General features: G+C 39.4%; 2 protein-coding genes across 2 annotated transcripts; one reads left to right on the top strand and one right to left on the bottom strand.

Annotated features, from left to right (window-relative positions):
• Positions 1–4,608: 4,608 nt before the first annotated feature.
• Positions 4,609–8,179, bottom strand: LOC101858214. The gene is made up of 4 exons (XM_005107256.3): positions 7,959–8,179; positions 6,825–6,876; positions 6,076–6,263; positions 4,609–5,177 (listed from the first exon to the last, which is right to left on the bottom strand). Exons 1-4 carry the CDS (start codon positions 8,060–8,062, stop codon positions 4,964–4,966), a joined length of 558 nt encoding a protein of 185 aa, XP_005107313.1. The 5' UTR covers positions 8,063–8,179; the 3' UTR covers positions 4,609–4,963.
• A 223-nt stretch (positions 8,180–8,402) lies between these two features.
• LOC101857977 lies at positions 8,403–11,808 on the top strand. Its single transcript, XM_005107255.2, has 4 exons — positions 8,403–8,759; positions 9,518–9,575; positions 10,554–10,659; positions 11,375–11,808. Exons 1-4 carry the CDS (start codon positions 8,695–8,697, stop codon positions 11,659–11,661), a joined length of 516 nt encoding a protein of 171 aa, XP_005107312.1. The 5' UTR covers positions 8,403–8,694; the 3' UTR covers positions 11,662–11,808.
• Positions 11,809–13,399: the final 1,591 nt, after the last annotated feature.

Raw genomic sequence — 13,399 nt, 5'->3', positions numbered from 1 at the left:
CACACACACACACACACACACACACAGATAGAGAGAGTAAGAGAGTAAGAGAGTAAGAGAGTGAGAGAGAGGAGGAATAAGAGACGCGAAGAAGAAGGAACAGGAGATCAATAGATGGCGAGAGAAAGAAAGAAAGAAAGGAGGAGATAGAGACGACGAGGCTATAATATACCCAGGCATAGATTCCGATAACCTGGTCTCGACAGTTTCGAAGAAGAAATAGGAAACCTAACATTACTGTGCTTTTTTTATGACCCTGTCTGCCCAATTTGATCCGATGTGAAGACAAGACATGAAATTTTGAAATGATTTACAGATGAAATCAAATATCTAGCAGTTGACAAGCGTGCGGCTAGGCGGTTCTTGTAACCCAAGCAAAATAATAGAAAGTTATTGAATTCACCCCACCCCCACCCCCACCTCCTATTCATATCTCTGTACAAAGGTTTCGTATATTTAACTATTTGGATTGACCTCCCACATTGTCCCATTTTGCCCCGTACAGACGTACATTGTACATTGTATATTTTGTATCTTTTTTTTTTTTTTTTTAAATTGTATCATGTGCCGGTCATCTCACAGTACTTCGTGCTGTTGAGGCTAGAGAGGTGAGCAGAGTAAGCCTGATTCCCTGTAAGGACTTCTCTTTTGACATCCACCCCATGGCGCTCATCATATGACCTTATGCGGTTGCGAGCGCCGTAAAACCTCTACTAAAAACGAAACAGACGGTACTTGACCCCCGTGCATGGCTTGACTGTGGGGTTTTTTGTTCTCCTCCACTATTGCATGCAGTTCCATAATTCATATATGTACCCATCATATGTCATGTGTACCCATCATATGTCATGTGTACCCGTCATATGTCATGTGTACCCATCATATGTCATGTGTACCCGTCATATGTCATGTGTACCCATCATATGTCATGTGTACCCATCATATGTCATGTGTACCCATCATATGTCATGTGTACCCATCATATGTCGTGTGTACCCATCATATGTCGTGTGTACCCATCATATGTCATGTGTACCCGTCATGTCATGTGTACCCATCATGTGTCGTGTGTACCCGTCATATGTCATGTGTACCCGTCATATGTCATGTGTACCCATCATATGTCATGTGTACCCATCCTGAATGTTGTGTAGAGAGTTTACCAAGCATGAGAGAACGTTGTCATCATTCCCCCCCCCCCCCCCCCAGCTGTTACACACACACGTACGTACTGTGAATATATCTCTCCCTTATTCTCCATTGAACAAACTATTCATGATATTTCATCTCGTCTATCCACGCCTCTGTGGGAGAATGCGAGAACAATTCTGGACTGGTGACTGACTGAGTCGTACTGCCTAAGCTGACAACATGCCTTATTTTTTAAGTCATTTTGCCACCAACATTTTTTATTTTTGCTAAATCGAAATCCTGATCAGTTTCCCTACTTGTGTGAGAAAAAAATCAAAGTGAAAGTGTGACTAGTTTTTGAATAAATAAATTAGAATTGAAATTTTGGAAGAACGCTATTTTTCAATGCTTATGTTGACCAAAAAAACCCCCTCTTTTTTAAAAAACTGCTGTGAATTAAAAAAGTCGTTTTGTCAGCTTACGGCAGTATAGGGGTGGGGCACTTCGCTGTCACACGCAGAAGACTCCAGTTTGATTAATAATGATAATAGAAATAGAAAGCTTTTTTGTATAGTGCAAAATTCAGACTCAACAACAAAACTCTAAGTACTTTACAGTACAGTCCATAGTTTTACCCCCAGCAGACAGAGCTGAATAGAGAGAATTGTCATAAAGCACAGTGCAGCCTCTCAATAACGACCTTTGATATAACGACATCCTCTGTATAGCGACGTGGTGCCCAGGTCCCCATTTTTTTTCTTTATATCATTAGTAATTTTTGGTTGCCTCTCTATAACTGTAACGACAACTCTCTGTAACTGTAACGACAACTCTCTATAACGACAACTCTCTGTAACGTATTTTTTTCTGGTCCCGACGATGTCATTATAGAGAGGCTGCATTGTATCCCGGGTCTGTCTTCTGGGATTTTGTATCCCTCTCAGCCCGGGTCTGTCTGCTGGGATTTTGTATCCCTCTCAGCCCGGGTCTGTCTGCTGGGATTTTGTATCCCTCTCAGCCCGGGTCTGTCTGCTGGGATGTTGTATCCCTCTCAGCCCGGGTCTGTCTGCTGGGATGTTGTATCCCTCTCAGCCCGGGTTGGCCCTGACAGGCAGGCAAGATCGGAAGCCCGCCTCCTAAATGATCGAAATTGTTTCAATGGGAAAAAAAAAACCCACTTACATTTAAAACAAAATTTTGAAAACTTGTGTTGCCTATTCTTTCTTATTTGTGTGAGCAGTTAATAATGTTTGTCTCCGAGATCCTGTGTTTTCCTTGCACTTTGCCCCACAGGGCTTCAGAACTATCAGCAAGTCATAACTCGTGGGAGCCCATCAATGATGCAGTTTTGTGTTCGTGTCAAAGCACATTGACCGTGTTTTTGCCAAAGTAGTGTAATGTAATGTGTATCTGGGTTTGATTTTCAGGAACTATTATTAGACTTCTTGTGTGTGTTGATTTGTTATCAAGGTCATAGTAAGAAAATTTGCATAAAGATGGACTTAATATGTGCACCTTATTATTATTTTTTCTTTGTTAGTTTTCAGTTGTTAGGTTTTCGACGTATGGACCTAATTCATGCTTCCCTCTGTGTGTGTTTTTCTGACACTGCATTGTTCACGGCTCGCAATTTCTGGGACCTACACTCGCCTGTACCGTACCAGTTCTCTCTAGTCTCAATCATATGAAACATTTTTACAAATTAAATCTCCTACAATCTTGAAACGAGAATTTTGTTGTTGTTTTGATCAATTGTTTGTTGGGGGGTTTTTTTGTTTGTTGGTGTTGTTTTGGTTGGGATTTTTTGGGGGGTTGAGTTTTTTTGTTGTTGAGTGAACTGGATCTAGTGATTAACTTGACTACATCAGAAAAATATGTGAGGCAGCGTGGTGGAATCAGGCTCTCGTCAATTTTTGGGCATGTAGAGTAATTGACATCATCTTGAAGCTTGTTCCCTTGTCTTTATTTGGATGAAAATAGTATCCATTTATCTTGAATACAGGTCCAGATATTTGCGAATGAAGGAGGTGGGGGTCACCTGTTTTCAGAGGCAAAATTAGTGAGAAAATAGCCGCCAAAGATTAGTTATTTCCTTAGCTTAAGAGTCCGAGGTAATTGAAAATTTACATTTTTGTGCCTTAAATCAACGTTTTTCAGAAAAATCCACACATAAATGAGTTCTTTAATTTTAATGGGCATGAAAAGTTTTGAGCCAAAAAAACAAAAATTTGATAAAAATTCCCAAACCTGGGAAAAAATTCAAGTTTCTTCATTTGGATTATTTTGAGGAGAGCCTGATTCCACCACGCTGCCTCACATATAGACGAGAGCCTGATTCCACCACGCTGCCTCACATATAGACGAGAGCCTGATTCCTCCACGCTGCCTCACATATAGACGAGAGCCTGATTCCTCCACGCTGCCTCACGTATAGACGAGAGCCTGATTCCTCCACGCTGCCTCACATATAGACGAGAGCCTGATTCCACCACGCTGCCAGCCTCACATATGTCTATAAGGGTTCAGTTACTCAATTTCCATAAAAGAAATTCTATGATCCTTGAGGAGAGCAAAGATAAACAAATTCCAAACAAACACGAATATTTCTTCAAATTCAAATTTAATCATGGAGCAAGGAAACAAAAAGGCTATCATTTACTTTCATATATATATATATTTATTTATATGGTCGCTTTTAACGACAAACGGGCTAACCCAGATTTCAGGGGTTTCCAGAAATCTTGACCTACACCAAAAGTGGGTATTGCCCTACCTATTATAGGATAAGTTTGGTTTCATTGGTGAGTATATTTGTTTGGTTATAGAGAAAACTCTCCTTGTCTTTTAAAGAAACTGAACAGGGATCCAAAAACTTAACCTTCAATTTTCTCAAAACAGCATTTTTCAGGATAGCCCCCTTGTGCTTAAAGCGACCATATACCATTTTACACACATTCACACATTCTTTCATTTTCAGTTCGGGACTTCAGTAATTCTCACAAAAGTTGAGGTATTTAACAACAGGAGAAGCAGATATACTATAGATACGTACCGCCCCAACTCCACTGAAAGTCTCTGATGTAATAACGTAGAACACACTTCAGACACAGTTCACGCAAATCAGTTATTATCAGCACAGCAGGGAAATGAAAACAAAGAGAACAGAGGAATTCAGACCGCCATGTTTGGGCAGAAACATGACTGAGTTGTCTACTCGAGGGAAAGCAGAAACAGAACTGAGTTGTCCACTGGAAAGCATTTAATTAAAAATGTGTTTTGTACATGAGATAAAAGAATTCTACAGCTAGAACTTGAAACAAACAGGAAGTTACTGTATGACGAAGTCAGTTCCTCAAAAGGCTTGTACACGTAATCAGAAATTTGGAAATTTTCCCGAACATAGAAAAAAAAATATACTAGATTGTGGCTTTTTTAAAATAGGATTTCATTTCTATAATAATATATCTGATTTAGGTAAAAAAAACCAGGGATAACATTTTTCTGGTTGAGGGAGGGGGGGATTCCGTTATTTTTACCAACTGAATATTTATTTAATTATCTAAGAATTTGTTGTCTATTTTGTGTACCGGTACCCCTACATTAGTTAAGTCTATAAAATGTGTAAATTTTCAGGGTTTTTTATAAAATCTCATCAGCATCCCTGTAAAACGCACATTTTCTGCGGTGATTATTAACAGATAAACAACAACAGAATAAAAGATGAGTTCTGTCTTTATAAAAGGATTCAAGAGATTAAAAAAAATTCAAAATGATAATTCAAAATTCAACTTTCACTCTCGCAAGAAAACAAGACTACTGTCTTTGTCGGGCATCAATAATAATCCTCAAAGGGCATGTGGCCATGGCGGTTTCGCTGTCGGGTCAGACCAAACACCGGTTCTTTCTGCATGGGTCCGAACACGGAGTAGACGGGCCGGCGGTACGTCGACGTCATGTTGTTGGAGAACGGGTACAGCTTCTCGTCGCGGAAACTCAGCTCTCGCATCGCTCGTGCTCGGTGGTTTTCTGTGTTGGGGATCCCTGATCTGTGGGGAGAGAGAGAGATAGAGAGAGAGGTGGGGAGGGAGGGAGAGAGATAGAGAGGTGGGGAGGGAAGGAGAGAGATAGAGAGGTGGGGAGGGAGGGAGAGAGATAGAGGTGGGGAGGGAGAAAGTGAGAAATAGAGGTGGGGAGGGAGAAAGTGAGAAATAGAGGTGGGGAGGGAGGGAGAGAGATAGAGGTGGGGAGGGAGGGAGAGAGACACCAGAAATATAATGTGTGTTGTGTGACTGACAAAAGGTTCCAAAAGTCGCATGGGCTAATTTGCTATGTGTGTTTGCTATGTGCATGTTTGTAATGTGTTTTTTTCTCTATGTCCGTGCTTGCTACGTGAGTGCTAGAATGTATGTATATGTACCAAAAACAGAAGCACAAAACTTCTTTTTTTTTAGTAAGTGCTTTACGGCACTTGGAACACAATACGGTCATATAACTGCCGAAGATTATATGTGTTACAAGAGAGTAACATACACAAAAATAAGAAGGACGGGAGATAAAGAAGATAGATGTTTGGTGATAGGAAAGAAGAAGCAAACCACACCAGAGCACCCGGCAACCACCCACTCACAAAACTTTAAATACTACCTCAGATACATTTCCATATCAAGACCAGCACTATATGTGAAGCGTGCTGACAAAATGAGTTACTTCTCGCAATCCACAAACGGAAATATTATCCAAAAGCCCACACTATAGGGTCAGATTAGTAGATTTTCTATTGATGCCACATTCTTTTTGTATAACGTGCCATTTATTATTCGATACATATAAATTGTAAAAATTTCACCAAATAGCGTGATGTATTTATTTCAATAAGGCTTGGATTCAAGAAGTAACTCATTTTGTCGGCACGCTTCACATATCGTACAAATCTCTCCGCCATACCTGAGGTACTTCTTCTGATTGATGGGCCAGTCCTTTCCCTCTCGTGTCCACTTGGGCTCTCCGGTGACCCCCATGTGGACGCCATATTGCCAGGGTCTCGACAAAGGCTCGTGCCTATCGGCCACCAGTGGCAACTCCTCCTGGCGCCGAACAGGATGACCCCAGTCGTACCACTTGTCTGTCCAGTTCTGTCAAGGAAGATTGTTTATCGTCTATGAGACCAATACTTTCATCATACGACAAAAAGTGAATTTGTCACCTGCCCTGAACTCATGAATGAAACAAACCTCTCGTCAATCCAAACAAAACCTAGATTCTTTTCCCCATTTTTTAGAAATGGCTTCACAAAAATTCTAATTACATCGTGAAAGACAGAAATCTACATCCTGTGTGCAGCATCATCAATAACAAGACGCCATGGCTAAAACTTGCACATCTAAGAGACGATTTGAATGGTACGAATGCCTTTTACTTTCATTTCTTACCAAAAAACAAAGAATAAATCAAATAGCTTATTAATAATAATATTATTATGAAAAAGATGGACATATGGGTAAGAGAAGAATTTGATCGTTGTATAATGTGGGTAATGTACAAGCATTTTCCATACAGAGAATACAATAAAACGTCCTAAATACCACAGTAAAGTCTATTGCATCTTGCCTGAAAAATACTATCTCATATTGAACCATCTCGACAACTTCCCAAATCTACACCAACAGAGGTTTGTAACGGCATATACAGCTTACCTGATACCCTTGTCTGCCATCCCTTTTTGTATATTTGTCTGGTTCCTCTCGTCTGGATGAATAAAACAAGAAGCAAATATAATAGATATTATATATCTATGCTAAGAAACATAGAGGCATTGTCGTTTCATGAATCATAACAAAGGTGGAGACTGTCAGATTCAGATACTCAGTTGACAGTTCAGATATTTTTGTGACAACTTTGATTGTTTGCAACCTGTGAAACAAACGTTTAATCACGAACGCAGCAGAGGAAGATACTAGAACAGACGATTGCTGAGCAAAACAAGAAAGTAGTACCAGAAGGGACATGACATAGCACTATATAAATAGCAATCGTTTCAAATCGCCCGTGTACACAGAAGACATTGGGTTCCCAATGTTATATAGGGCCTGCGTATTCACGTAAAATACCTAATTTAGATTTTCTTTTTTGTTAAGTCAGAGTACAAGGACATGGGATTGAGAACTCATGAGAAGAAAAAAAAACCATTCCAGGAATGAAGAGAAAATTTCGACCGTAGCGGAATTCAACCCTAAATCTTTGCGAGTGGTAAACACAGAGGCTGAGAAGGATAAAACCTTGTTTACTCCTTTTCAATAGCAGGCACAAAACAAACGGAACTCATTCTTATAATGAGGCTCTTTTTAATCAGTCCTAAAATAGAGGTAAATTTCTTATAATGCGAAAAGTGAAGAAGTCTAAACAGAGGATGCAATAGACTCAGATTTCTGGTAACACCAAGAATAGTAAAATTTCGGCGATTGTTAAGATTCCCGCGTTTAATTCCAATGTGCGTTTTTCATACCCTCAGGCATATTTCGCTTTGGTCCCTAACCCTAGCTTAGGGTTAGGGTTAGGGTTAGGGCGGCCATGGTTAGGGTTAGGGTTAGGGTTGAGGTTAGGGATCAAAGGGAAATATGCCTGAGGGTATGAAAACGCACATCAGAATTAAACGCGGGAATCTTAACAATCGCCAAAATTTCTGCCTGGTGTTTTATGGGAAAGGACTTGCACTGGTGCTGGACACTGCTACAGATCGAGGCACTCATTTATACGAGACAACGAGATTACATTAGTCCCTATATTACATAGTTTTGTCGTTGTAGACATTTACAAGGCATGAAGTATACCTGAACATATCTTGAGACGCTGGATATCTCGGTACTGTGGGGGGCATATTCACCCAGTACGGATACATGGTCTGAGACCGTTTGAAGAAAAGGGTGTCTGCCATTTTTCAACAGTCTATTAGAAAACGAAGTTGGCAACTCGGGTCTCTTAGCGGAAATCTCGGTTCATCTATCGGCCGAGGGATGGAAATCAAGTGAAGCTGAAGCTTCCGATGTTTCAAAATATAAACACTTTTGAACATTAAATTGTGAAATTTCATACAAGACTCTCTAAGATTAAATATAATTTACAAATAAATATTTTCTTAAGTTAGAAATTCAATTTTGGTCTGTATTTATTGGCAAAAAACAATTCTTTTCGTTTGTTAACGCTATAAAAAGCGTAACTAGCAACGCTTCGCCATGTTGCTACTATAGTGATGTTTACAATCGCTTACAGCCTAAAGAAAAAATGAATACGCATTGAGGAATCAAGTGGAAAATTGAGACACATCATCCCCAAAACACAGACTTATTATTTTTCTTTTACAAACAAAAATTAGAGGCTGTAATTTCCTAAATATTATTCTCACACTGAGCAATTTATAGTCTCTCAGTCTTTTATTTTTGTACTGGACTAACATCGCTACGCCATTGAACGAAAAGTGCATCGTTTTGTTTGAAGGGGAAGGGTTCTCAACTTGGCCCAAATCTCATCTGGTGAAATTTGCGGCACTGATTTCCACCACGGCTTGTCATGAGCTCAACGAACGCAGCAGCTATCGGATTTTTATCCACACCAGCCAAATTGCCCAAACAATGGTGAGAAGACATTATTATTACGATATTATAATTGTTATTTCGTTGTTGCATTACTTACAAAACAAGCATTTAACGTTTAACTGTGAGAGTGGAAGCGAACCTAAGTTTAGCAGATTGTCGTGAAGGTTCATGCTGAGTATCCAGAAAAGAGCATTGCTGATTTTCCTCTGTTCCTTGCTGAAAGTCAATTTGATTGAAATTTAGATATTGCTTCTGCTAAATATTATTAGTAGCCTATATCCCCCCCCCCCCCCCCCCAATCAGATGGATGTCCATTTGCTTGTATTAACTTTAAAGTTTAATATTTACCCCCCCCCCCCCTCTCTCTCTCTCTCTCTCTCTCTCTCTCTCTCTCTCACACACACACACACACACACACACACACACACACACACACACACACACACTACATACACTCATACACACACACACACACACACACAAACAGCATTCACGGGCTAGGGGCAGCCATCTCATCCAACCTGGCAGGTCCACTGTGGCAGATAGGGTACGGCAAAGATCGCACGTAACAAGATTGTTCACTCAGCCTAAACATAGGCACACATACACACTTTGAGAACAGATAGAACAAGATGATTTAGTCCGATAAGGAAACTGAAACTTTCAAAGACTGGTTTTAAATATGCACATATGCCGTTTTGAAGCACATAATATATTTTCCATTACATGATATTACTCATCACATAATTAATAATTTGCTTTTAATTAGTAAAACTAAATTTTTGCATTTTTTTCAGGCAACCTCAGCTTCATGAATGGAAAACGTATCACTGCAGTCACCCTGATGTTGCTAGGGTAAATAAATTGTTTTGTTGAGTATTTTCATAGAAAGAGACCTTATTTTCCTCTCTCTTCAGTATTTATAAGATTCATATGAATTTTTATATGTGAGACGTGCTGACAAAATGAGTTACTTCTTGCAATCCACAAATGGAGATATATAGGCCAAAAATCGACATTATAGGGTCAAATTTGTAGATTTTTTATTATTGATTCCATATTCTTTCACTATAACCTGTCTTTTATTATGTCATACCCATAAACTGTAAAATCTTCACCTGTAAGCGTGATATATCTATTCTTTAAAGGCTTGATTCCGAGAAGTAACTCATTTTGTCAGCCCGCTTCACATATATATATGTATGGAACTTCAAAGCCTTATTTATAGTTTAAAAATCTGAAGAGTGTGAACTCAAGCAGGTCAGTACAGTGTGAGGAAAAGTTAAGCATTGTTAAGACAGAAGATTGACTGTGATTATGTTGTGTAAAAAAGATATCGGCTGATCTCTGTCTGATTCCCCTGTCACCATTGCCGTGTTGGTCCATTCGTCTGTTAGTGCCCCACTCCTTGCCCCAACAGGCCTCCATCTTCCCTCCGATCTCTGCTTTGAATGGTTTATTTCATGAAGTTGTACTCCACTGTCAGAATTTACGTTTTCAACGTATGCTGTAGGAGGTCCTCCCTTATTTCTCTCTGCCTCTGCTTCGCCCTGTAGTACAGTTGCCATCAGGTCTTTTTTATGTTTCTTTTTGCTTGACCAACATATTTGAGCATTCCGGGGGCAGTATTGCATACAGACGTATCTCAAAGGCCGCCAAAAAATGACTTACGTCTGATGCAATACTGCCCGGGATCCTTTTGTTGGTCTCAGGAAATTTGATTAGTTGATGTTAAAGTAGAATTGAACCAACAAACAACGGTATGAAATAGGGGGGGGGGGGGCGTTCAGTTGTAAATCGGATGTAAATTTACTTTTTTTTTTTGCTTTGAAGGCTGGATGGAGAAAGTGGAGCCGTGAACATCCTGACTGGTATGCGTGGAGATCAACATCCAGACACCCTGACTGGTTCAACCGAGAGACGAACCAAATAAGGAGAGGTGTGTTCTCTACTTTTTAAAATAATATTTTTATTTGATCCTTTTTTTATTTTGCTATAGCAATGCTCTTTCGTTTACAGTTTGCAGTCTTCAGTTTGAGGTCTCAGTGCTTAGGATTCTGTGAAATATGAAATTATCAGTATTACACCTGACCTGACCATCAATGATTTATTTATAGAGGCACCAGCCATCCATGTCCAGGTGCTGTTTTAGCCTCTTTTTCCTGTCTGCGGATTAATATTCTTTTTTCCAATTTATTGGTCCCGCTTCCATGCACCCCGTATCTATGGTTCTCAACCTGGAAATCACCAATAATAATTCGCTGTAATTGCCCCCCCCCACCACCACCACCCCCCACCCCCCGTAGTGTCACCATTTAGATTACCGTCCATTTTTATTGATAACGCGATTAAGGGCAGTATTAATTATAATTAATAAATATAAAAATATAAAAATAAAGCAAATACCTCAATTAGATAATAAATAAATAAATTATTATTGTTTCAGCTGTGGAACATGGATATACACTATAAATGCAATTATTATTATCATTACATTATTATTATTATTATTATGATCATCATTATTATTATTATTCTTATGGTTATTATCATATTACTATTATTATCATTAGAATCACTATCATTATTATTATTATTATTATTTTATATCATTATTATTAGTAGTATTATTACTATTGTTATTGTTGTTTCAGCCGACTACAAGAACGTGAACTGGCACTGGGAGCGACCGTCCAAGCCCACCAGCCGCGTCCACGACGACTTTGTGCCGTACAACAACGAGGTCATGATGAAGGACGTGCAGCGCTCCATGCCCCACAACAAAGGTTACCGCGGCAACTGGAGCTACCCCGTGCCATTCCCGCAGGAAGTGCCCACCCCGAAGTGGGGTCTGTACAACCCACCGGATTACCAGGAGCCCACTCGGCACAACCACTTCCCCCCGATTCGCTACGACGGGTTGCAAGCGAGACTTCAATGATGATTGTGCTTGTTTTCTCACTATGTATGTTTACTTTCGGTTACTTTCAGCTTTGTTGATGCACTGTAGTTGGTCTCTTTTAAGGACATGCGGGCTAACCCAGATTTCGGGGGTTTCCACAAATCTTGACCTACACCAAAAGTGGGCATTGCCCTACCTATAGGAGAAGTTTGGCTTCAATGGTGAGTAGTATTTGTTTGGTTATAGAGAAAACTCTCCTTGTCTTTTAAAGAAACTGAAACAAGGGGCAAAAGCTTTACCTTCGATTTTCTCAAAACAGCAGTTTTCAGCTTAGCCCCCTTGCGCTTAAAAGGGACCATATATGATATAATTATTTTTATATATAATGCATTAAAGCTATTGAGACTTGAAATGTCTTCTTTCAAATCAACAGTGATTTTATTTATTTGTTTGTTTTGTAATTTATTTGAAATCATTGTCCATATTTTAAAAAAAATAATTTTAAACCAGGATCTAAAAATAAGCACCTTTTTTTTTTTTTACTGCTGTAATGTTTAGATCTACTCTGCAGTATTAGTTTTCTCCCTATAAATAACCATATGAAAATATGACATCAGAGGATGGGGCACAGATTCTTGTCCCCTGCTAAGATAAAGTGTATTTTTGCAAGTTTGTTGTAACGTTCAGGGATCACAGCTTTCCGCGGATCCGCGATTTTCCGCGGTTGCAAGAACTTCCCAAAATCTGCGCTGGCGGTGGTTCCGCCCCGGCCTGATTCCACCACGTCGTGACATCTATGGACACTGTTGGGTGGAACTGACCTCCTCTCCTTCGACCCTCCACAGACACGTAACATGTACGACCAAGCTGTTCTCACAATATGCTCATCATACACGCTGCACCTTCCCAACTTTTTTCGTCCTTGTCCAAGAAGACTACATGTTTTTTTCTCTTCCTGCCGTAGGATCGCGGGGGTAAAAAATTGGAAAGTGAAGTATTGGAAGGTGAAGTTAATACTGGTGAAATATTATTTGTTAAACCATATGCGTGGCCACTGCTCCTGACCAAAAAGAATATTATATAATACACAACACACAGGCTGTGATGGCATTGCAAACAAGCTGTGACGGTAGCGGTGTCTTTTTTTCAAACTCGTTTTGTCCCATTCCCTACTTCCGATGCCATATTTTTAATTTTAAAAAGTATATAACAAATGCGAGCTAAAAATAAATAAATCACTCAAGTCTCAAGAGCTGAGGCTGATGTTTCTCAATGTCATAGTTCCGGTGTTGTGAGTGACCTATTCAAGCCAGAGGGAGAGGGAACCCTGCGCCTTGAGGTGAAATATTAAAAAACTCACAAATGTGTCTGAAAAGGTCCTTAATCTAAGTTTTTTAGCCAATGACAAGAATGTTATCTTTTGTGCTTCTTGCTCCTCTTTCTGTTTGTAATCATGATGATCCAATGTGCACTTTACACACTTTCTTTTTTTACTTTTTATTGACTCCAGCAACTTTTGCTATGATTTCTTCCCCCTCTATTACAATGAAGCATTCTTTTGTTGTTGTCTAGCATCATTGTTTCCTTCCCTCGACCTTCAAGGTGTCAATAAAGTATCATGATAAAGTCTACGAGGTCAAATCTCATATTTATTGTGTTCCAACTGCTGTGTATTTGCAGATCGTTGTTATGTTATATATATATATATATATATTTATGTATTGCCTATCATTATTTTCTAACTCATCCCTTATATTTTCCAGCTCATCCTCAGTAT

This window comes from Aplysia californica, unplaced genomic scaffold, assembly GCF_000002075.1.
Source record: "Aplysia californica isolate F4 #8 unplaced genomic scaffold, AplCal3.0 scaffold00588, whole genome shotgun sequence".
NCBI classification, from domain to species: domain Eukaryota; kingdom Metazoa; phylum Mollusca; class Gastropoda; order Aplysiida; family Aplysiidae; genus Aplysia; species Aplysia californica.
Note: the sequence above shows the minus strand (reverse complement) of the source record. Positions and strands in the feature narration are given on the sequence as shown.